Here is a 21502-nt window from a genome sequence, read left to right on the forward strand (position 1 = left end):
TATAGGAACAATGTCTTTTTCTTTAACTTTCATCACTTTTACCAATCCTAATTCACACCACTTATCAGTAATTACATACAAGGTATTATTTTCACTTTGGCATTTCATCAAACACTTGGTCTACCCCTTTTATTGTATATAGGTTGAATTATACATGAGAGGTAGGCCATCCATTTTCTCAAATTTCAACATCCATTCTCAATAACTTTTCAACTACTACGAACAACAATTCATCATCAATTTCCAATTCAAACTAAATTATTTTCTACCAAAATATGCTCACAATTATCAAGACTTAAATCACAAACATAGAACCATAGAATTAGAGGTTTCTTACCTATAGTTGCTATTCCAAGCTCCAAAGAACAAAACCTAAGCTTTGCTCACTCAAAAGCCCCACTATTTCACAAGGATGAATAGTGCCACGAATTAGGGGTGATGAATAACTCTCTCCACAAGCCAAATCAGCCCAAATAGAGTGGTGGAATGGATTCACTAGCCTTTTTTCTACAATTTTCATGTATGGCATCATGACTTTTGGTGACCAAATGAGTGAGAATGGAAGGAAGAAAAGATGAAACCCTACGTTGGCTTCTAAGGAAAAAAAATGACAGTAACCAACGCGCACGGAGAGGAAGAAATGAAAGCTTACGGGTAGGCTTTTATTTGAAGTTACTCTTTAACTGGGTAACAGCTTACCTATCTACACATCTCCATTCCCTACCAAACTTTGTATACTAGTCCAGAATATTTTTATGGTAATATTTATAATTTTACTTTTTACTTTCGGGTAACTTTATTTACCTGCATTTTTACTCCTTAACTGTCATTTTAACTCCTTTTTCACCAAAGGTGACTTTATTTCTTTTACTTCTAATTATTCTTCAATATTAAATCCACCATTACTAGTAAGGGTTATTATATGAAGCCAAATTATATAGTTTGTTCAATTTTTGGAAGTTTCTAGAAGGATTTAATTTGTGGTGAATTATGAAAAAGTGAATATAACTCAATTATCATGAAATCATGAATATGTGCGCGACGGTGCTTATGTGCGCGGCAAAGCGGACAATATCCTGCTACAGGGTTTGGGGCTATTACAATTGGCGGAAATCAACGGTTATGATATATGATTGTAAGAGGTTGTAAAAAAAGGTTGTAAGTATAACCTTCCTTCCTATATATATATATATATATATATATATATATATATATATATATCATTTGAGAACTATATTTAAAATATTTGTCATTAAATCCCACATCTTGTCTAATTTTGATAACAACAAGTGAAGCCAAATTATATAGTTTGTTCAATTTTTGGAAGTTTCTAGAAGGATTTAATTTGTGGTGAATTATGAAAAAGTGAATATAACTCAATTATCATGAAATCATGAATATCGAAGGTGCAAGATAAAATCTTGATTATGCCTTGCAATGAGATGGCTGTGTGTCCAAAATGTGAGAAAGAGGGTGCTAGGAGAAAGCAAAGGAATTGGATTCCATACAAAGGAAACATGGTGGTTGAATAGAGAAGTGCAAGAGGCAATTAAATAGAAAAATGAATGCTTTAGATCTTTGCATAAAAGTCTCAATGATAATAATTTGCAAAAGTTTAGATTGGCGAGAAAAATGCAAAGAAAGTAGTGCGAAAAGCTAAAGGTAAGGTTTTCGCCGATTTGTATAAAAATCTTGGGAGCAAGGATGGTGAAAAAGGTATATACATACTTGCAAAACTGAGGGATAAGAAAAGTAAAGACCTCACCTAAATTAGATGCATCAAGGATGAAAACCAAAAACTTTTGGTAAAAGATGAAGATGTAAATGAAAGATAGATGAACTACTTTAACAATCTTTTTAATGGGGATGGCGATAAAAACGAGGTGGGCTGGGAGGATACTTATGAATTATGATCATTTGAACAGAAGATTTATGCGCAGAATCAATACACATGAAGTCAAGGAAGCTTTAAAGAGGATGAAGACTAATAAAGCTTTGGGACCCGATGGCTTACCTGTTGAAGTGTGGAGGGGCTTGGGGAGGTGGCAATAAATTAGCTGACCAATCTTTTCAATAAGTTTCTTCAAATAAATAAAATGCCTGATGCTTGGTGGAAGAGTGTGTTTATGCCTATTTACAAAAACAAGGGAGATATCCAGAATTGTTCTAACTATAGAGGCATTAAGCTTATGAGCCACACTATGAAGTTGTGGGAGAGAGTTATTGAACATCGTTTGAGGAGAGAGGGCCAAGGTTTCTGTTAATTAATTTGGATTTATGCCAGAAAGATGTACCATATAAGCTATTTTCTTGATGCGTCAATTGATGGAAAGATATCAAGAAAAAAAGAAGGATTTACATATAGTGTTCATATATCTTGAGAATGCATACGATAGTGTCCCAAGAAAAGTTTTATGGTGGGTTCTTGAGAAGAAAAAAGTACCATCAAAGTATGTAAATTCAATCAAGGATATGTATGATGAGGCTACTACATGTGTGAAAGCTTGTAATGGAACATCAAGTTATTTTTCTATTACAGTAGATGTACACCAAGGTTTAGCTCTGAGTCCTTATCTCTTTGCCTTAGTGCTGGATGAACTAACAAAAGACATTCAAGAGGAATTGTCGTGGTGTATGCTTTTTCTAGATGATATTGTATTTATTGATGAGACCAAAGACGGTGTTAATAAGAAACTTGAATTATGGAGAAGCACTTTGGAGTCTAAAAGTTTCACGTTAAGCCGGAGCAAGACTGAATATATGAAATGTGAGTTTTCTCTGGTAAGAGATGGAGATCAAGACCCCACGCATCTACTTGGTCAAGAGGTAACCAAGAAAGATGCTTTGAGATACCTGGGATCAATTTTGCAAAAAAAGTGGTGAGATTGATGAGGATATAAATCATAGAATCAGAGCAGGATGGATGACATGGCAGAGTGCATCTGAGTTGTTGTGTGACCGTAAAATTCCCCTTAAGATGAAAGGAAAATTCTATATGACACTAGTAAGGCCTGTAATGTTATATGGAGCTGAATGTTGGCCAACACATAGGTAACACAAGCATAAAATGGGAGTAGCATAAATGAGGATGTTAAGGTGGATGTGTGGTTATACGAAGACAGATAAGATAAGAAATGAAGATATTCGACGAAAGGTAGAAGTAGTACTGGTAACTGAAAAGATGAGGGAACATAGATTGAGGTGGTTTAGGCACGTAATTTGACGGCCCTTGGATGCTCCTGTAAGAACAAAAATCTATTACCAAGAGCTCGACACAAAGAGAGGTAGAGGAAGACCGAAACTTACTTGGGGAAAGGTAGTTAAACAAGACTTAATGGAGTGTGATATAGATTGGTGAACGGTGTGTCTTAGGAAGGAATGGAGAAAAGCTATAAGCAGGTGGAAAGTTAAACCCTTTGTTATTCCTATGTTCCAGATGGTCGCTTTTTAGTCCTTTTCCTCTTCAATCCCCTCTCTCTTTCTTTTCCCCTTCTTGTCTTTTATCTTATTTCCCCCTTCCCGAATTTTTTTTGTTTTTATTTTTGTATTTATTTATTTATTTTTATTTTTGTTTTTTGTTTTTATTTTTATTTATTTATTATTTTATTTTTTAATCTCCTCTTATTTATCATTAGGTTTATCTACCACTGATTCCAATTAGCCTGGGTTAAATGTGATGTTGATGTTAATATCATTCACCCAAATTGGATAAAGGTATCAAAGTTGGAATCATGATTTTTTTTCCTCCTTTACGAGTTTTTCCTAGGTAAGTACTTGTGTTATGTCTTTGATATTTTTTTTATTGGTCAAAATTATTATTGAAAAATTAGTATTGATTTATATTCATTGAGTTTATATAACCAAATTCACTCCCTTTTAAATTCATTTAGGACAAACATTTATGTTATAGAAATAAACAGTTTGAAACAAGGATTACGAGTTCAGAGTTAAGGTAGCAAAAATAATGAAAGATTAGAAATCAAATGATAAAGATCTTTTTGTCATTAGAAGAGAGTTAATGGTAAAGAATAAGAATAGTTTGTACGAAATAATATTTTCGAACCTTTGCCTCATTATGATATTAATAGAAAGGGTTCGTTTTTTCTACAGTCAATGTAGATAACTTATCTACAGTGAGCCCAAAACGACGTCGTTTTGAGACAGAAATCAAGGTATTTTTGTAATTATAATTTATTTTAAGGTTATAATAGTCTTTTTCATTATAATTTTTTAATTTTTCAATCCAAAACGACGTCGTTTTGGGTGCGAATGTATATAACTTATCTACATTCACTTTAGAAACATTAAAGCCTAATAGAAAATATATAGAACCTCTCTTATTCTAACTTAAAACAATTTGCTAGCTGTTATAAAAAAAAAAAAAAAAAACAATTTGCTAGCTGAAAATTTTCCTTAGTTATTCCATACCCTCGCTTCATTTGAATTATGTTGAAGTTATCATATATCTATTCTCTTGATTACTCGTTCTTCTGATATGTTTTATGGAGTTTATAATCTAGTTAGTTGGTGAAATTTATTAAAGTGTAGATCAATATTATTAAACTCGGACAGATTATTGAATCAGTCATAATATTGGATCAATAAATTATTAATTTAACCTGTGGATTACAAGTTGAACTGGTTCAATTAAATTTATATAAAAAATGAGGTAGGATCATTTGGCACCGGTGTCAAATTTGAAATTTGACACCTCATCTGAGAGCCGTTAGATCAAAAAAGATCAATGGTGTCACATGCTTACAAATCAGAGTCGTTGATTTTTTTGATCTAACGGCTCATAGATGAGGTGTCAAATTTCACCGGTGTCAAAGGATCCTGCCTCTATAAAAATATATACTAAATATAATAATATAAGCAATGCATCTAATACCATAAAATTTTGGACTCATGCTTTTCAAATTGTCTTCCCACAACCTCTTTAATAGTTCGGTTCATCCTCTCAGCAAGTCCATTCAACTGTGGAGTCTTGGGGGGCGTCTTCTTAAGTCGAATCTCAGCCGCTCTGCAATATGCATCAAATGGGCCGCAATACTCACCACCATTATCAGATCGGACCACCTTCAATTTCTTGTCAGTCTCCCTTTCAACCATTGCATGAAATTCTTTAAAGGATTGGAGTACCTGGTCTTTAGACTTCAACAAATATACCCACACTTTGCAGGAATTGTCATCAATAAATGAAACAAAATACTGAGCTCCTCCAAGGGATTTTTTCGACATGGAGCAAACATCAGTATGGACGAGGTCAAGAATATACCTGCGTCGTCTGGGTTGATCCGGTCTCACAAAAGAAACTCGGTGCTGCTTTTCAGCTAGGCAATGCGTGCAACTCTCCAACGCTTGGCCTTTCAACCTGGTCAGTAATCCTTTCTTGTTCAAGATCTGGAGCCCTTTCTCGCTCATGTGGCCGAGGCGCTTGTGCCATAGCTCCAAGCTAGGCCCATCTTAGACAGAATTGACTTCTTCGCCATTGATCTTTCCTTGCATCACGTACAAGGAGCCTTCCTTCTTACCTCGCGCAACGACCAAGTTTCCCTTGGCCAGCTTCCATCTAACACTACCGAAGTAGTTCACTAACCCAGCATCATCAAGCTTGCCTACCGAGATTAGGTTCAACCGCATGTCAGGAACATGCCTTACATCCTTCAACACAAGTCGGCACCCAACATTCGTGGTCAGGGTCACATCACCGACACCAACAATCTTGCTGGTCACTTGATTTCCCATCTTCACGACTCCAAAATCACCACCTCGGTAAGAGGAGAAAAAACTTTTATGTGGAGTAACGTGGAAGGAGGCACCGGAGTCAACAATCCAAGTGTAGTCATCATATGCAACATTCAAATAATTATCCTCACCTAGGAGGAATATCTCGGCATCTGGGTTGGCAGTCATCGCAGTGGTGCTCTTGTCTTCCCTCTTCTTGGGAATAATCTGATTCGGCTACACAGAGTCGTTCTTCTCATCATTCTGTAGGGTCCAGCAGTCTGGCTTCTTATGACCTGTCTTTCCACAGTAAAAGCACTTCAGATCATATTTCGACTTTGACCGACCTTTGGACTTTCCTCTTCTATCACAATCTCGACCCTGACTTTCGCTTCTACCCCGGGAGTCAGATTTCCCTCTATTCTCAGCAACGTTGGCCTCAGACGTGCTCGAAATACCTCGTTCTCTTCTCCTAGCTTCTTCGCCCAGGAGGCTGTCTGTCACGACGTCTATCTTCAATTTTCCATTTAGAGTTGAATTATTCAAGGTCACCACCAGAATATCCCAGCTTTCTGGCAGCGAGCTCAACAACAGCAACGCCTGCATCTCGTCATCAATTTTCATCTCAGCCTTTGACAACTGATTCACAATACCTTTGTAGGTGTTGAGGTGTTCAATCATGCTCATGCCGTCCTTGTATTCCAACTTCACAAGTCGGCGAACCAGGTGAGCTTTGTTCCTGGGAGTCTTCTTCTGAATCATGGACTCCAGCTTCGTCCACAACTCATACGCGTTCGTGAACTCGGACACGTGCTCAAAGAGGCTCTTGTCAATATATTTTCTGATCGTAGCTACCGCCTTACGACTCTGGATCTCCCACTCCTTATCGGATTTGCCTGTCAGTCTCTCGCCAAGGATAATGGGCTCATGTAAATCTTTGCAGTAGAGATGATCTTCCATCATCGGTCTCCAATAGGTGAAATTATCTGCGGTCAGCTTGAACATATCTCCATCATAGGTTATACCACTAGTCTCCATCTCGTCTCCCTCAGAACCCGTCGAACTCGGGCTCTGATACCACTGTTGGGAAATCGGTTCCCTCAGAGCGGCTCAGGGGCCTTTTCGCGGAAGTCAATCAACGAGATCCTGGATCTCGGATCTCGGCAATACCTCAGCCTGAACTTCACCAGGTCGGTCAGCGCAGCAGAAAAACGAAAAACACAAAAGAGGAGAGAGAGAGAGAGAAGGAGAACACAAACAGTTTTTAATGTGGGAAAATCTCCTCCAATGAAGAAATAAAAACCCACGGGACCTAGTCCAGATCAAAAAATTCACTATGAAAATAATGGTTACAAAGAATCAAATTCACCAATGTGGTGATTAACTCAATCTCTCCAACAATGGTGATAATCAAACCTCCCTAGAGATGTTTCACTCAAACTCTTTCTAGAGATCTCTCAAATGCAAAGCATAAAGCTTTGCTCAAATAATATTTCTCTCAAATAATTTTAATCTCTCTCTCTCTTAACCTAGCCTCGGCCCACAACTAATGAATATATAGAGGAGGTGAGATCTAGGGTTTAAGATTTTTAGGAAACCCCTCAATGAGCTAGGGCTTAGCATTGAAGGAAGAAGTTCAACAACATATCTCTCCATTACATTGCCCACCTGTCGTACATCAACAACTCTTATTCTTTCCTGAGGATTCTCCCCAAATCCAGTGCTTTAACTGCTTCTTCTGCTCAAACATCTTAACTTCCTTTCTCCCTCTCATTCTCTTTTTTTTTTTTCAAAATTTTCTTACTAGATCATCATTTAATCAGGTTGTGTCAAGCAGGACCATAAGAGTGACAAAATTATCCTTACCCAATTTTTAAGACACTGCATTTCCGGGACTCGAATTCGATACCATGTTGAAATAATTTTGTGGCACTTGTTCCACATGTTTCATGGTTTTACTATCAATTCTCTTGAGTGCCTACAAAATCTATTTCAATCGTTTAACTCCAGTAACGGGTAATAATGTAACGATGAAACTACCAATTATTTAATTGGTGATAGCATCACAATTAGCCACCAAAGAGTCCCTTAATTGCTCATAAAGTGGGTGCATATACATGCCCTGTACACAACAAGTACTTAAAATACAGTACTGTAATACACATCCACATATTTTGGATATTTGATACAAAACGCATAAGCCAAGTTTTATTCATTAAATTACAAAGGGCTGCTAGAAAGACACATGAATACCAAGTAGTGCCATAAACTGAGAAATGAACTCAGGATGCCCTGGCCATGCAGCTCCAGTAACCAGATTTCCATCAGTGAAGCAACGGCTTATGGGGTCAGGCTCCAGCCACGTTGCTCCTGACAGAACCACGTTAAGCTTCACAGCCGGATAAGCAGTGCACTTCCTTCCCTGTTAGGATAAAAAATGTATGTCATCATAGCACCAAGATGTCATTGTACCATCCAGTGTACCAATTATGCCATCACTTGGAAACAGTGTAGAATAGAACAACAAAGCACCAAAATAATAGCATTTGATTTCAAGTTCTGTAGCAATAAATGAAATAAGGGGAATGACAGAAATATTATGTTTTTTCTGACCAAAATATTTGTAAAGAACCAATTCACGAGTTCGATCATCATCGCTCCTTACTTTTTAGTGGAATTAAATAGCACAAGGTAAACTAAAAATTGGGCCTGTACAATATCCACGCTATAAGCCCAAAAGGCTCTTGCATTGAGGAGTGTATTAGAGAATAATATAAAACCATTAAAAAAGCCCTCACCCAACACCTTAATGTTTCGGGTTGAAGAGGTTCTTTACATGGTATCAGAGCCTCAGTGTCACGGGTTCGATTCTCACCACCCCCATTTAATTAATAATTAATTAAGTCTTATGGAGTTTCTTAGCACAGGTAGATAGACTTATGCATTGTCCACCCTTCAAGGCCAGTGGACTCTCGTATGAGGGGGCATTTTAGAGAAATATTAAACTATTAAGGTAACCTCACCCACCAGCTTAAATTTTTGGTTGAATTGATTCTTTACAATATTCAATGACACTCATTGTGTTTTTCTACCTACTATCCAAAATTTATTATGATGTTGGATTTCCTCCCTCGCAGTATATTACTCTATTTTTAATATGGGAAAAATATTTGTCTTTTAAAGGATATAATTTTGTGTCATTTTAGATTCTAACCGTTGATTATCGTCAATCAATTGTTAGGATTCATTGGATCAAACTTATTAATTAATTAATAATTCACATTAAAATTCAATAAATCATAACCGTTAATTGACGGAAATCAACGGTTAGGATATAAATTGACACAAAGTTATATCCTTTAAAAGAACAAACGTTTTTCCTTATAATATTTACAGTTACACAATACCATCATCTGTTCTATTCCTTGATGGGAGATGGAGGGCGAGGAAAGCGATACATCTCATTAAGGTTATTAAGGATTAAAATCCAATTATCCAAGCAAGCAAAAAAAGTTGTACAAAAAGTAGAAGACTGCCTAAGTGAGAAAGAACAAAGATAAGAATAAATATGAGCAACAAAAGTCATGCTAGCATTTCATGAACACAAAATACACAAGGAGATAAAGCCACACAGAAGATGGCTGTATAGATTTCATTAATCCAGATCAATTACAAAGTAAGTCTGCTAAGGAGATGCTGTCATTCTCAATCCATGGTGTATGTCTCTACCAACATATCACAAAATAAAAACAACTCTAGAATGAAGCTAGGGACAAAAGGCAGGATGAAAAAATTCAGAAGCAACTGGTCTGCGAAGTATAACAGTAATTACAGAAAAGATTGGAAAAAAGGACACAAAAATATAAAGTACAATCAAACTGCACCTTGAGTTCATGAATTGCTTAATCTCAACTTGTAGTTTGTTAAGCACATACAAAGACCAAGACTCACATGTCACAAACATTATATCTTCCCAAAAGCATTGTTGAAGAGTAAAAACTAAAAGGGCATCATGTGCCTAAAAAGCATCAAGAAATTAATATGAAAGTTAAGATCAAAAGTACAATCTATAACAACACTACATGAGTTATATAAGGAAATGACTGTGACCCTGTAAGTGATAATTTCCTACTTGCTCAGCCTCCCTAGTTACACCTTTGTAACCCAAAAAATTCAAAAGAATTATGTCTGCTTACAGTTAGATCTAATAACTGAAGTTACAAGATATAGTGAGATGCTGGAAATGGTGCTTTTCTTTACTAATAGTTGGTACATGACAAATCTTGACTAGAAAGACGCATGGAAACAAGTGTAGATTGAACAAAAGTTCGAAAAATACAGTAGTAAAATACCTCGAGTTCAAGATTACCTAAAGACTGTACAACTCATTCACTTTTTGTCAAACCATATCAAAAGCTACTCTATTCAAATGCTGGTTGAAAACATGCGTGAAACATAACACACACAGTGTTTCTTATTTTTATTTTTTTTGTAGGTACACAGTGTTTCTTTTGAGTTTATAGAAATAATACCTTGAGAACACCAGCAGCAGCCAAAATCTGTTGGCCATGGCAGATAGATGCCACTGGCTTCTTGCTTTCCATGAAATGCTTCACCAAGGCAATAACTGACTCATTCAATGACAAATACTCAGGTGATCGACCTCCAGGTATGACAAGAGCATCATAGCCTGAAGCATCCACATCATCATAGGTCGCAGTTAAAGTAAAATCATGTCCTGGCTTCTCACTGTAAGTTTGATCTCCTTCAAAATCATGAACAGCAGTTGGGCAAGTGTCACCAGCCTTCTTTGTGGGGCAAACTGCATCAACATGGCATCCTAAAGCCTGAAGGGCCTGAAAAGGAACCTTGACCTCATAATCTTCCATGTAATCCTGCAATTAAAATTGTTAAAACACATCTTCATCAATCATCATAGCAATGAAGGTGAAATGTTTTATGAAATAAACATCAAAACAAAGAGAAATTCTTGGGCACACTAGGTGCACGACTTGCTCATACACTATAACATTGAAGTGTGACAAGTCAACTATGTAGGCCATCATCGTCTCCCACTTTAATTATTTGAATGTTAATAATTGTTAGTGTATAGATATTGGCAAGTGGCCTACATAACTGAGGTGCCAAGCTTAATGGTATAGTGTAAGAAGACAGTCTTACACCATGTGTAGCTAGGAATTTCTCAAACAAAAACCCCTTGGTAGGTACAAAGTAGTAAATACTCATCAGCTCTATGACTGAAAATTCTACTCCTACAACTAGTCACGCCAAAAGAAATAAGGAGAGAGTTATCCAGCCCATGATTTTCAACTGCAAACAACATCAAAAACATTTAAACCTACCCCACAAATAAAGAGGATTCTTTTACTGGAGCCACTTATTTTGCCTCCTAATGCCTTCACAAAATGCTGAATAAATTCCGGGTGCGCTTCATAAGTAGGTGCTGTAATGAGATTACCATCCACCACAGTTGCTGACATGGTCTCAGGTTCAACCCAATGAGCACCAGCATCAACCAGTACCGGTTTAACAGGAGGAAAAGCCGTGCACTTCCGACCTTTAACTACTCCAGCAGCTGCCAGAATCAATTGTCCATGACAAATGCAAGCAATTGCTTTTCCAGAACTGACAAACTTTGTCACCACTTCTACAACACCAGGAATATGAGCAAGATACTCAGGTGCCCTTCCACCAGGCAACCACAACCCATCATAGCTTGTGGCATCAATTTCATCAAAAGTTGCATTGAGCTCAAAATTGTGACCACGTGTCTCAGTATAAGTCTGAAACCAATCAAAATGCATTACTCAAGATCAAAACTTTAGCATACAAATTACAAAGCTCACCAACAGCATGTTTGGAACTACAAACATTGGGAATTGATTGATTAGATTTACAAATGATTTTTTTTTTTGTTTTTTTTTTCCTAAAGTCATAAAATTAGATTAGATTTGATTTTGAAACCCTTTTGATTTTAAGTTGTGTACACGTAGAAATTTATTTGGTTTTGATTCTCCATTTCACCTATTATAAGTATAATTTTATTCATCCATTCAATTCAAACCTTATTTTTTACGAATTGAATCCTAAATCAAATCAAATGAAAAAAAAAAAAATTAAACATTTCAATGATTGGAAACATTATATAAGAAACCAAACCCAAAAAAGTAACAAGTGCCCGGGAATGTAGGAGAGACCTGGCCACCGGAAAGAATATGCACGGCGGTGCGGCAGACATCGCCGGCTTTCTTTCCTGGACAAACGGCGTCGACGGTGACACCAAAGGCTTGCAGTGCGTGAAATGGGAAAATGCCCTGAAACACAAAACAAGAGAAGTGAATTGAAAAAACACTATGAATGGAAGAAGGGGATGATGATGATGAAGAAGAAGAAGAAGAAGGAGTGAACGTACTTCATAGTCTTCCATGTAGTCCCCACAAATCAACAGAACCCTTTTGGGAGCCATGGTTGCTATTGCTACTGACACTCTCTGAGTGTGTAGGGTTGGAGGAAATGATTATATACACAACAACCCTTTTGTAGAGCAAGTTTGCACCACTGATAAAGTTTCAAGCTTTGGATAGTGTCACATCAAATTGTCACTTTTTTACGTGATGATTGGACTCCCATGATTTTGACTGAAAGTTTGAAGGATGAATGATTGCAGGGATGAAAGATTGCTTCTTATTTTTTTCAGTGCTTTGATGATAGTTACACAAATATTTTTTTTTTTTTTTTAAATTTTCTAAAGCAATATCAAAAATTATATATTTTACTATAGTAAACTTTGTAAAATAATATTATTTTTTTTCTTGCAACCAATGTGAGAATTCATAATTTTATAAATATAACATCTCTCGAATAAATATATTAGAAAAACAAATTAAATACTCCTTGTTTCTTCAAGTTGGGTTTATGATTTGTGAGGGGCTTCTATGTAAAAGTAATTAGATATGAAAAAAATACACATTGATTATTTCTACCATGTAGTTGACAAGACAAAAAGATGCATGAGGATAAGGAAGGACAGCACTCAGTTCACGAGACAAGAAAATTGATTTGGAAATCTCTGGATTGAACCAGCATATTCTATGCTGTGGCTCTATTCCTGTTTTTTTATTAGGAAAAGTTCACTAATGTCCTTGTGATTTACTTCAGAATCACTTATGCCCCTGTGGTTTTTTTCTTATCACACATACCCCTGTGGTTTGTAAAAGGTTATGTTTTTTATCACATATACCCCTGTGGTTTCTTATTTTTTACAAAGCTTAGGGGCATATGTGATAGAAAAAAACCACAGGGGCATCAATGATTCTGAAGCAAACCACATGGACATCGGTAAACTTTTCCCTTTTTTCTTTTGGGAGAATTGATGTGGACAAAGTGTTTTTTCCTTTTATTGTTTTAGTGTCTATGAAATATCCTTTTGCAATTCTGACATCAAAGTGGACGTGCCGGAGTGGTTATCGGGCATGACTAGAAATCATGTGGGCTCTGCCCGCGCAGGTTCGAATCCTGCCGTTCACGATATTTATTTTACTTTTCTTTCTTTATAAAATGGGATTGTAATTAACATAGAGAGAGAAGTACTCTTTCTAAGTGCATAAGCTCCATTCGCGCGACTTTAAAATATGTAGTGCACTACATTAATTTTTATACAAATTGTGCATGAAAGTTATATCCGGCTTAAATACACACATTTTTATACTTATTTCACTTATCAAGATGTTTTGTTTCATTGTGATTTAAGCCACTACAAGTTTTAAGTATGGGACCAAAACCAGTGATAGAAAATGTCACATTTATGTATTTCTTCATCTAAAAGGTTTCTGACTCTTGGATTTTATGGACCATATGATTCTCACTGACATAGCCATCATAGATTAAAGAGTAAATACCATTTTTAATTCTCAGCAAATTTCACGATACCCTCTTTAATCCCTAGCAAGAAAAAGACCATTTGTGATCCTTGATTTTTTCAAATTAGGCCCACGTTAGTCCTTCCGTTAGTGGGGCTCCAATGTCAGTACTAACGTTTTTCACGTGGACCGCTAAGTCGCTAATTCATATTCCAATTAGGATATAAAATGACGTCGTATTAGTTTTTCATGTCAATCTACCTTAAGTGGCTGTCTTCTTCTCTTTCGTTTCTTTATTTCTGAAGGCACAATAACCCAACACACCCATCTTCTTCTCCACAACCAAATCTTGTTTCCCCTTTCCTTCTCCGCCATGCCTCCTGCCATGATTTTTCTTCCTCCCTCGTCCAAGATTAGAACCCTTCTTACACCACCATCCCCCCACTTCCGGTTTTAACAAATGACATGAACTAGGGTAGCATGAGTGTGGTTTTAGTGAAGGATGAAATGAACATGGTGATCCTATTTGTTTAAACTGATTCTCATGTTTTGTTTAATAGTTGACATGACAGGGAAGGGGAGGAGAAAAGGGAATGTTTAGAAGCCTGTAAGCGGCAGAGTTTTGAGCTTTGTGCTGGATCCATTTTGTGTAGTAAACAAGAACTAAAATACAAAAAAGATGTGATTGTTGTTTAACAAATGAAAATCACTTGGACAGAATCTGATTTTTGACATATAATTACACACAAATAAAAGGTGGGAAGGGAGATATTATTGTGTGAAAAAAATGGGAGCGTATATTAGCCAGTTCAAATTACGACCATTACATAGCCTGTATAAAGCAAACAAAACATTTTAAAATTTAATGAAAATAACACCCAAGTAGTGGAATGGTTATTTCTTTGCAAATAAAAGAATCTCATTTATTGAGATTCTTGAAATTACATTTGAGAGATTTGTTTTGCATATGCTTGTTGATGCCATCCATCTTGCTATAGACATAAACAACAGGTCTCACTGAAATTCTGTACTTGGTGTAAATGGATCACCATTTAGGGCTTAGGAGTTAACTTGGAGTATAACCTTTGGAAATAGACACAAGACTAAGAATACAAGTTGAAGATGAATGAATTATGCACAAGGGTTAGATCTAGACTGAGCAAGATTAAAGGTCAACCTTAAGTGATTTAAATTATGTTGATGTACCAAAAAAATAAAATAAAATTCAAACTAACATTTACAGAAGATGTACCTATGATTGTCCCCTCCAATTTCCAGCTTCCTGACATGATAATGATACATAGTTTAAGATCAATTTGAGTTTAAGTACAATTAAGCAGATTTCATTACTTGTGTAACTGTATTATGAACGTTTAAGTTTTAAAAAATAGGTTTTTCTTTTCAAGTAAAAAAACACTCTTGGCTCATCAAAGAGCTTTTTTTCCTTATATATAATGAGTTTGTTGAAGTTGAACCAAATTTTGTACAATGGGTGGAGTTTGGCTGAATGCATTGTGTTGTTCAAAATGTAAATTTCTTGACACCCTTCCCCCTTTCCCTGCATTTTTGTCTTTCTTCTTTTATGGAGGTTAGATAGAACATACAATACAAGGAAATAGGCATTATTATAGAGTATGGAGGATTTTCAATTTATGCTTTTAGTGTTCTTGTTTTTTCCAGTCAATATATGTTTATAAAGCCATAGATTTTATGTTTGGGGATTTATTTATATAAAGTAATTAATGACAGTTTCAAATGGCCTTTTATAATTTTGTGGGTGTTTTCAGTTAAATCTGTTAACCTATGCATTTTTATCCCCAACCCCCAACTGAGATCAATTAGTTATGATTCAACTCATGATCATGAACCACACAAAATGGTGGGTGCCACTTTGGATGAGAATCCATTGGCCAATATATATTATTCCTGAAGACTAGGGAATATCTAAATACAATGAAATGATAGCATTTTCAGGCTTCTTAATGTTGGGTATGACTCATATTCCACATGCTGATGAGGGCCCTTGTTGTCGAGATCAGCAGAAAGGCAACTGAGGTCCCTGAATAGCTGCTGTTAGGTCTCTGTTTTATTGTAATTTTTCTTTTTTCTTATTCTTAATAGTTTGGGATTGAGCCCATGAATAACTGTTGTTAGGATTTTTCTAATCCTATTTATGTTCTCCTTGTAAACTGAGTGACTTGTAACAAGTGGAGGTGTGGTGAATATAATACAGACAAGCTGGACGTAGCCTATATTGGATGAACTATGATAAATCACTGGGTCAATCTCTTTTCTCTTTTTCTGTTTTGTCGATTTTGTGTGATTGTCGATTTTTAACACTTAATGCACTATAGTTATTTTTAACTTTCTAATAATTTTTAAGGGTATGGTGGATTACAAATTGTTGTTTGATCCATGATATTTAAACAAAAGCAAAAGACTGTTTTTAGTTCAAATTTGAATTTGTAGCAGTGCAAACAACTTCCAATGATTTTGTTGATTCACCTGCCTTTCAGGTTTTAAGCATGAGTAGATTGGGCGGAGTTGGTGCAGTGGCACCACTGGTAACTGACATCCCATTATCATCAGTCGAGGTAATTATTGTGAAGAATGGGTAGTTAGAAAATTTTTAATTTTATCTCTTCAAGCAATTTAACAAATTTCGCGATGATCAGAAAGAAGGCGGTGAAGGTGCAAGAAATCGACCAGCTTGGGACAAGTGGTCAAATGGCATAGAAAGACAGGTAGCTAAACTTATAGAAGAAAATGTTGGGGCTGCCATGCAATTTCTTCAAACAAAGACAACATTTTTTATAGGGTATAAGGTTCATCCCATCTCTCAATGCTATAACAAGACAACATACTGATCTTGGACGAGCGAGGAAGAAAAATCATGGTAGGAGGCATGGCGGAGAAGGAGAGGGGCAGCAGGATTTGGTTGCGGAGAAGACGATGGGTGTGTTGGGTTATTGTATTTTAAGAAATAAAGAAAAGAAAGAGAAGAAGACAGCCGCTTAAGGTACGACGCCGTTTTATATCCTACTTGGAATCTGACTCAGCGACTTAACGGTTCACATGAGAAATGTTAGTAACGATATTGGATCCTCACTAATGGAAGGACTAACGTGGGCCTAATTTGAAAAAATCAGGGACCACATGTGACCTTTTTTATTACTAGGGATTAAAGATGACATCGTAAAATTTGTTGAGGACCAAAAATGATATTTACTCTAAATTAAATGATGAAAATGCTGTTGAAGGTAGAAAAATGTTTCCTCTTGCAGTGTGGAAAAATGAGCACTAGAGAGGTTTTGATCATCAACATCATTCACATTTCACTCATGTACAATATACATTTTATTTTCATTGAATTAATACCAAAACGAGTGATATTTTTTACTTCACTCGTCTATCCATTTTACTCCACTGTTTTTTCATTTCTAAACGGCAACGGCGTTTGAGCCAAATATTTTACTAAGTCGCGCCGCTTCCTCTGAACCCTAACACTCTGTGTACCCTAACCCTAGCTCCGGCGACAATGGAGGTAGCGAACGCCCGTAAGCGCAAGTTCGACGACACCGTATCACCGGCTCCAGCATCAAGATCCAATGGATTCAACGACGACAATAACAACAACAGCATCGATCTTTCCCTTCTGGAAGCCATCGAGAAATCACAGAACACCGTGGAAGTTATGGACCTTCGAACCCTAAAGAAGCTCGTTCTCGCCTTGGAGCGTCGCCTCAAGGAGAACATCGAAGCCCGATTGAAGTACCCGAACCAGCCCGATCGGTTTGCCGATTCTGAAGTGGAGCTCCACGAAGAGCTCCAGAAGCTGAAGGTTCTCGCCGGAGCACCCGAACTGTACCCGGATTTCGTCAACCTCAATGTCGTTCCCTCAATTGTTGACTTGCTCAACCACGATAACACCGACATCGCCATCGACGTCGTTCAGTTGCTGCAGGACCTAACCGACGAGGATGTTCTCGACGAGAATGATGAACCGGCTAGGGTTTTGGTCGATGCTTTGGTCGAGAGCAGCGCGCTCGAACTCTTGGTTCAGAATTTGCACCGGTTGTCTGATTCTGACTCGGATGAAGCTGCCGCAGTTTACAATACTCTCGCGACGATCGAGAATTTGATCGAGGTTAAGCCCGCGGTGGCGGAATTGGTGTGTGAGAAGACCAAGCTGTTGAAGTGGTTGCTGGGGAAGATCAAAGTGAGGGAATTTGATAGTAATAAGCAATATGCTTCGGAGATTTTGGCCATTTTGCTGCAGAGCAGTACGGTGAATCAGAAGAAGTTGGGGCAGATGAATGGGGTGGATGTGGTGCTGCAGGCAGTGGCAATGTACAAGTCTAAGGACCCCAAGAGTTCGGATGAGGAAGAGATGGTGGAGAATTTGTTTGATTGCTTGTGCTGTTTGTTGATGCCTTTGGAGAATAAGGAAAGGTTTGTAAAGGCTGAAGGGGTGGAGTTGATGATAATTATCATGAAACAGAAGAAATTGGCTTATGGGTCGGCTATAAGGGCGCTTGATTTTGCAATGACCAAGTACCCTCCTGCTTGTGAACGGTTTGTGGATGTTTTGGGCTTGAAGACAGCGTTTGCAGCTTTTATGGGTAAGGCAAGTGCTACTACCTTCCGCTATTGCCCATTTGCAGAACCGTCAAGATTTTAAATGTTGCCTGATTATTAATTGTTATTAGTTCCTGGAATGGATTATTATTGAACGATTGTTACTTTAAATATGTTCGAATTTTGTATGCTTTCTTTAATGTGATTACATAGACATCTTATAAATAGATTGCACCTAATATGTTGTATATTTTGGTATATAGATTCCCATCAGTAAGAAGAACAAGAAAGAACGGTACCAAGAGGATTTAGAGGAGCGCCTTGTGTCACTGATTGCTTCATTATTTGGTAAGCAGGCAAGTGAAGTTTCTTATTTGAGTTTTGACTTAGGATGTCTTATTTGCTTGTTGCTCTACAAATACAGTGCTTCATGCATTTGACTGGGTATGATCATCCTCAATCACAAAGGAGAGTTTTTGCTCTAAATGGTTTACTGAAAATATGGTTTTTAATAGAGCCTAATGCTATCAATTAATCTATCTGACCAATGTCTCCCAGTGGGAAAAGGCTGGGGTGGTTATTGTTGAAGGTCGCACTCCCAAATTGTTGCCTATGTCTGAAATGTGGTACATGCTCCCACATTGTTGCCTGTGTGTGGAATGTGTTACATGCCTTATTAAAATGCTCTTGGTGTCTGTTACATGTTATTTATATATCAAAGTAATATCAAATTTTTATGTTTTCGAAAGTGTCATTAAATGCATCCATGTATGAACTATGCATTTTAGTGAGACATGATATATGTATACTGTACTTTTCCCTTTTGTGATATTGAACTTCAGTATCTTATATATTTTCCTGTTGGAATTTTGAGGGGTTCTAGCAGAGAAAGAATACTAATTAAATTTGTTGAAAATGAGTATGAGAAGATAGACAGGCTAAAGCTTTTCAGAGTGACATTAAGGGCATCCATGCATGAAATTGAAATATGCATTTCAGTTAAACTAGGTATATGCATCCTGTATTTTTCCCTTTTGTGATTTTGAAATTCAGTACTCTATATATTTTCCCTGGTGGAATCTTGAGGGGTTCTAGGAGAGAAAGAATACTAAGTAAATTTGTTGAAAATGAGTATGAGAAGATAGCCAGGCTAATGCTTTTCAAAGTGGGATTAAGTGCATCCATCCATGAAATTGAAATATGTATTTTATTGAGGCACGGTTTGTGTATACTGTACTTTTCCCCTTTTGTGATTTTGAACTTCAGTTCTCTGTATATTTTCCCAGGTGGGATCTTGAGGGGTTCTAGGAGAGAACGATTATTAAGTAAATTTGTTGAAAATGAATGTGAGAAGATAGACAGGCTAATGGAACTATACATCAGGTAGGTTGGACTTGTCCTCATCTCTTTGTGAAGTTCTTGATTATTGAACTTACTCCATTTGTTCCAAGATGCTAGTTATCAATCTTTAAGTTAGCACACATCTTTGTATGTAGAATTATAAAATTTGTGGTTGTAGTGCTCTTGATTTAAAGCTTGTATTGTCATTTGAGCATACTGAGTTAAAGCTCTTGATTTAAAGCTTGTATTGTCATTTGAGCATACTGAGTTTTTCCCCCACCAGATATTCAGATAGAGTCAAAGCAGAAACTGAACGGTTGAATCAAATTGAGCTTGATGACTTGGAGGTGGTTTACTTGCTTATTCTGCTTCTACATGTCATATTGAAATAAACCTTTTTCTGAGCAAAATCTAATATTCTTATATTTTATAGATGGATGAAGATGAAAAATACAATCGGAAACTAGAATCTGGACTTTATACTCTGCAGGTAAGATTTTTTTGTTTGTTAAATAGACTATCTGATGCTGAGAAATGTCTTAGTTGTAGTTTTTGGTGTTTTGTGAACTCATTTATAACTGCTTCAAAAATAGTAGTGACTTTTCATGATTTCTTAGGAAACATACTTGGAATTTGTTCTTTGTGCTTAAAACAACAACGGTTAAACCAACAAGGATTTTATAGTTTTATTTTCTTTCCATTTTGAATTGCATTTAGGAAAATTTTTAGTGAACACCAGTGGTGCTTGTAATAGCACCATCTATGAATGAGTAGATACCTGTTTTGCAGCAACTTTTGTGTACTGATAGTTTTATAAATGATTCTGCAGTTGATTGCTGTCATTTTGGGTCATCTTTGGTGCTCAGAGTAAGTATTTGCACCTATATATGTATATGCTATTAACTTTGATATGTATGTTTTCACCTGGCTTGTCCTAATTAAATACTTTGCGGTCAGGCATCCGCAAATGAGAGGAAGAATTGAACTACTTCTCAAGCAGAACAAACTTAGTAAGAAGCATGTCAAGGATGTACTTCAGGTATATGTCCCCGGTGGTTAATATTTGAAATAAGAATCTTGAAATTTGTTGTTTGTTTATTTTTATCTTGTGAGTGTTGCTTTGTGTTTGAGGATGCATTGATGAAGTCCTAAGTCGTCCAACTGTCCAAGTTAAATATCAGTTTGTAATATTTCTCATGCTTTTCAATATTTCAAGGCACCGGCCATTTTATGATTCAAAAAATGAAGTTTTAGTCCCTTCCTACTAAAAAATTTGAAGTTTCGAATTAAGAGTCTGAAGTTTGTTATCCCTTAATAGTGCTTTGGCTGCGGTGTACCTGTCCCTAGGGTATCAAACCTTTAATTAATTTGTTTATATTTCCTTTTCTATAACTGACCTTGCTTAGCATCCTTGCTCATGATGTGCTTGAATACTAATACAGTGCATCACTCCTAGAAACCCAGTATTTTTAAAAAGAAAAGGCAGAGGATCTAATCAACTGGAATTTCTTCTTTATCTGGTACAGGAATATCATGACAATATTGGTGATCTTGATGGACCAGAAGAAAAGGAGCGAGCACAGACAAAAATTCAGAAGTTCATAATGGCGTTATAACTTTTGTATGACTAAAGAGTAAACTTGAATAGAGTTATTAAAGTTTTTTTTTTTTTTTAAATGCATGTAAAATCTGTTATTTGCCCAGAACGAGGAATAGATTATTCAGGGTAATGGAGAAAGAAATGTGATTTGCAAATGTTGTTGAGATCATGGTCTTGCACCGTTTTTGTCCAACGGCTTTATTATTGTAGTTTCAAATTATAATGGGTATATATATATATATATATATATATATATATATATATATATATATATATATATATATATATATATATATAGAGAGAGAGAGAGAGAGAGAGATAGGATTTTTTGACACTACTGGCAAATTTCAAATTTAACAGTTCATCTGAGAGTCAT

At 36.4% G+C, this 21502-nt stretch overlaps 2 protein-coding genes and 1 non-coding gene across 3 annotated transcripts; 2 read left to right on the forward strand and 1 right to left on the reverse strand.

The window, feature by feature from the left end:
* Nucleotides 1-7796: 7796 nt before the first annotated feature.
* Nucleotides 7797-12371, reverse strand: LOC133304478 (protein DJ-1 homolog D). The gene is made up of 5 exons (XM_061504519.1): nucleotides 12161-12371; nucleotides 11946-12062; nucleotides 11091-11531; nucleotides 10260-10622; nucleotides 7797-8149 (listed from the first exon to the last, which is right to left on the reverse strand). Exons 1-5 carry the CDS (start codon nucleotides 12212-12214, stop codon nucleotides 7961-7963), a joined length of 1164 nt encoding a protein of 387 aa, XP_061360503.1. The 5' UTR covers nucleotides 12215-12371; the 3' UTR covers nucleotides 7797-7960.
* Nucleotides 12372-13193: 822 nt separating this feature from the next.
* On the forward strand, nucleotides 13194-13275 carry TRNAS-AGA (transfer RNA serine (anticodon AGA)). Its single transcript has one exon. It is a non-coding gene; the product is annotated as a tRNA-Ser (tRNA).
* Nucleotides 13276-17072: 3797 nt separating this feature from the next.
* Nucleotides 17073-21300, forward strand: LOC133304477 (uncharacterized). The gene is made up of 8 exons (XM_061504518.1): nucleotides 17073-18234; nucleotides 18449-18533; nucleotides 19472-19568; nucleotides 19810-19873; nucleotides 19960-20016; nucleotides 20356-20393; nucleotides 20484-20565; nucleotides 21053-21300. Exons 1-8 carry the CDS (start codon nucleotides 17146-17148, stop codon nucleotides 21140-21142), a joined length of 1602 nt encoding a protein of 533 aa, XP_061360502.1. The 5' UTR covers nucleotides 17073-17145; the 3' UTR covers nucleotides 21143-21300.
* The last annotated feature ends 202 nt before the right edge of the window (nucleotides 21301-21502 follow it).

Source organism: Gastrolobium bilobum, unplaced genomic scaffold, assembly GCF_033153095.1.
Source record: "Gastrolobium bilobum isolate Gb01-03AN ecotype WA unplaced genomic scaffold, APGP_CSIRO_Gbil_v1 utg31211, whole genome shotgun sequence".
NCBI classification, from domain to species: domain Eukaryota; kingdom Viridiplantae; phylum Streptophyta; class Magnoliopsida; order Fabales; family Fabaceae; genus Gastrolobium; species Gastrolobium bilobum.

What these genes read in the sequence shown, in the direction of transcription:
- LOC133304477 (XM_061504518.1), top strand. Translation starts at nt 17,146, where the DNA reads ATGGAGGTAGCGAACGCCCGTAAGCGCAAGTTCGACGACACCGTATCA. An exon ending in TTGAGCTTGATGACTTGGAG is followed by an intron (nt 19,874 to 19,959) that starts GTGGTTTACTTG and finishes TATATTTTATAG; the next exon opens with ATGGATGAAGATGAAAAATA. An exon ending in CTGGACTTTATACTCTGCAG is followed by an intron (nt 20,017 to 20,355) that starts GTAAGATTTTTT and finishes ATGATTCTGCAG; the next exon opens with TTGATTGCTGTCATTTTGGG.
- LOC133304478 (XM_061504519.1), bottom strand. Translation starts at nt 12,214, where the DNA reads ATGGCTCCCAAAAGGGTTCTGTTGATTTGTGGGGACTACATGGAAGAC. An exon ending in ATATTCTTTCCGGTGGCCAG is followed by an intron (nt 11,532 to 11,945) that starts GTCTCTCCTACA and finishes GATTGGTTTCAG; the next exon opens with ACTTATACTGAGACACGTGG. An exon ending in CTGCTGCTGGTGTTCTCAAG is followed by an intron (nt 8,150 to 10,259) that starts GTATTATTTCTA and finishes TTATCCTAACAG; the next exon opens with GGAAGGAAGTGCACTGCTTA.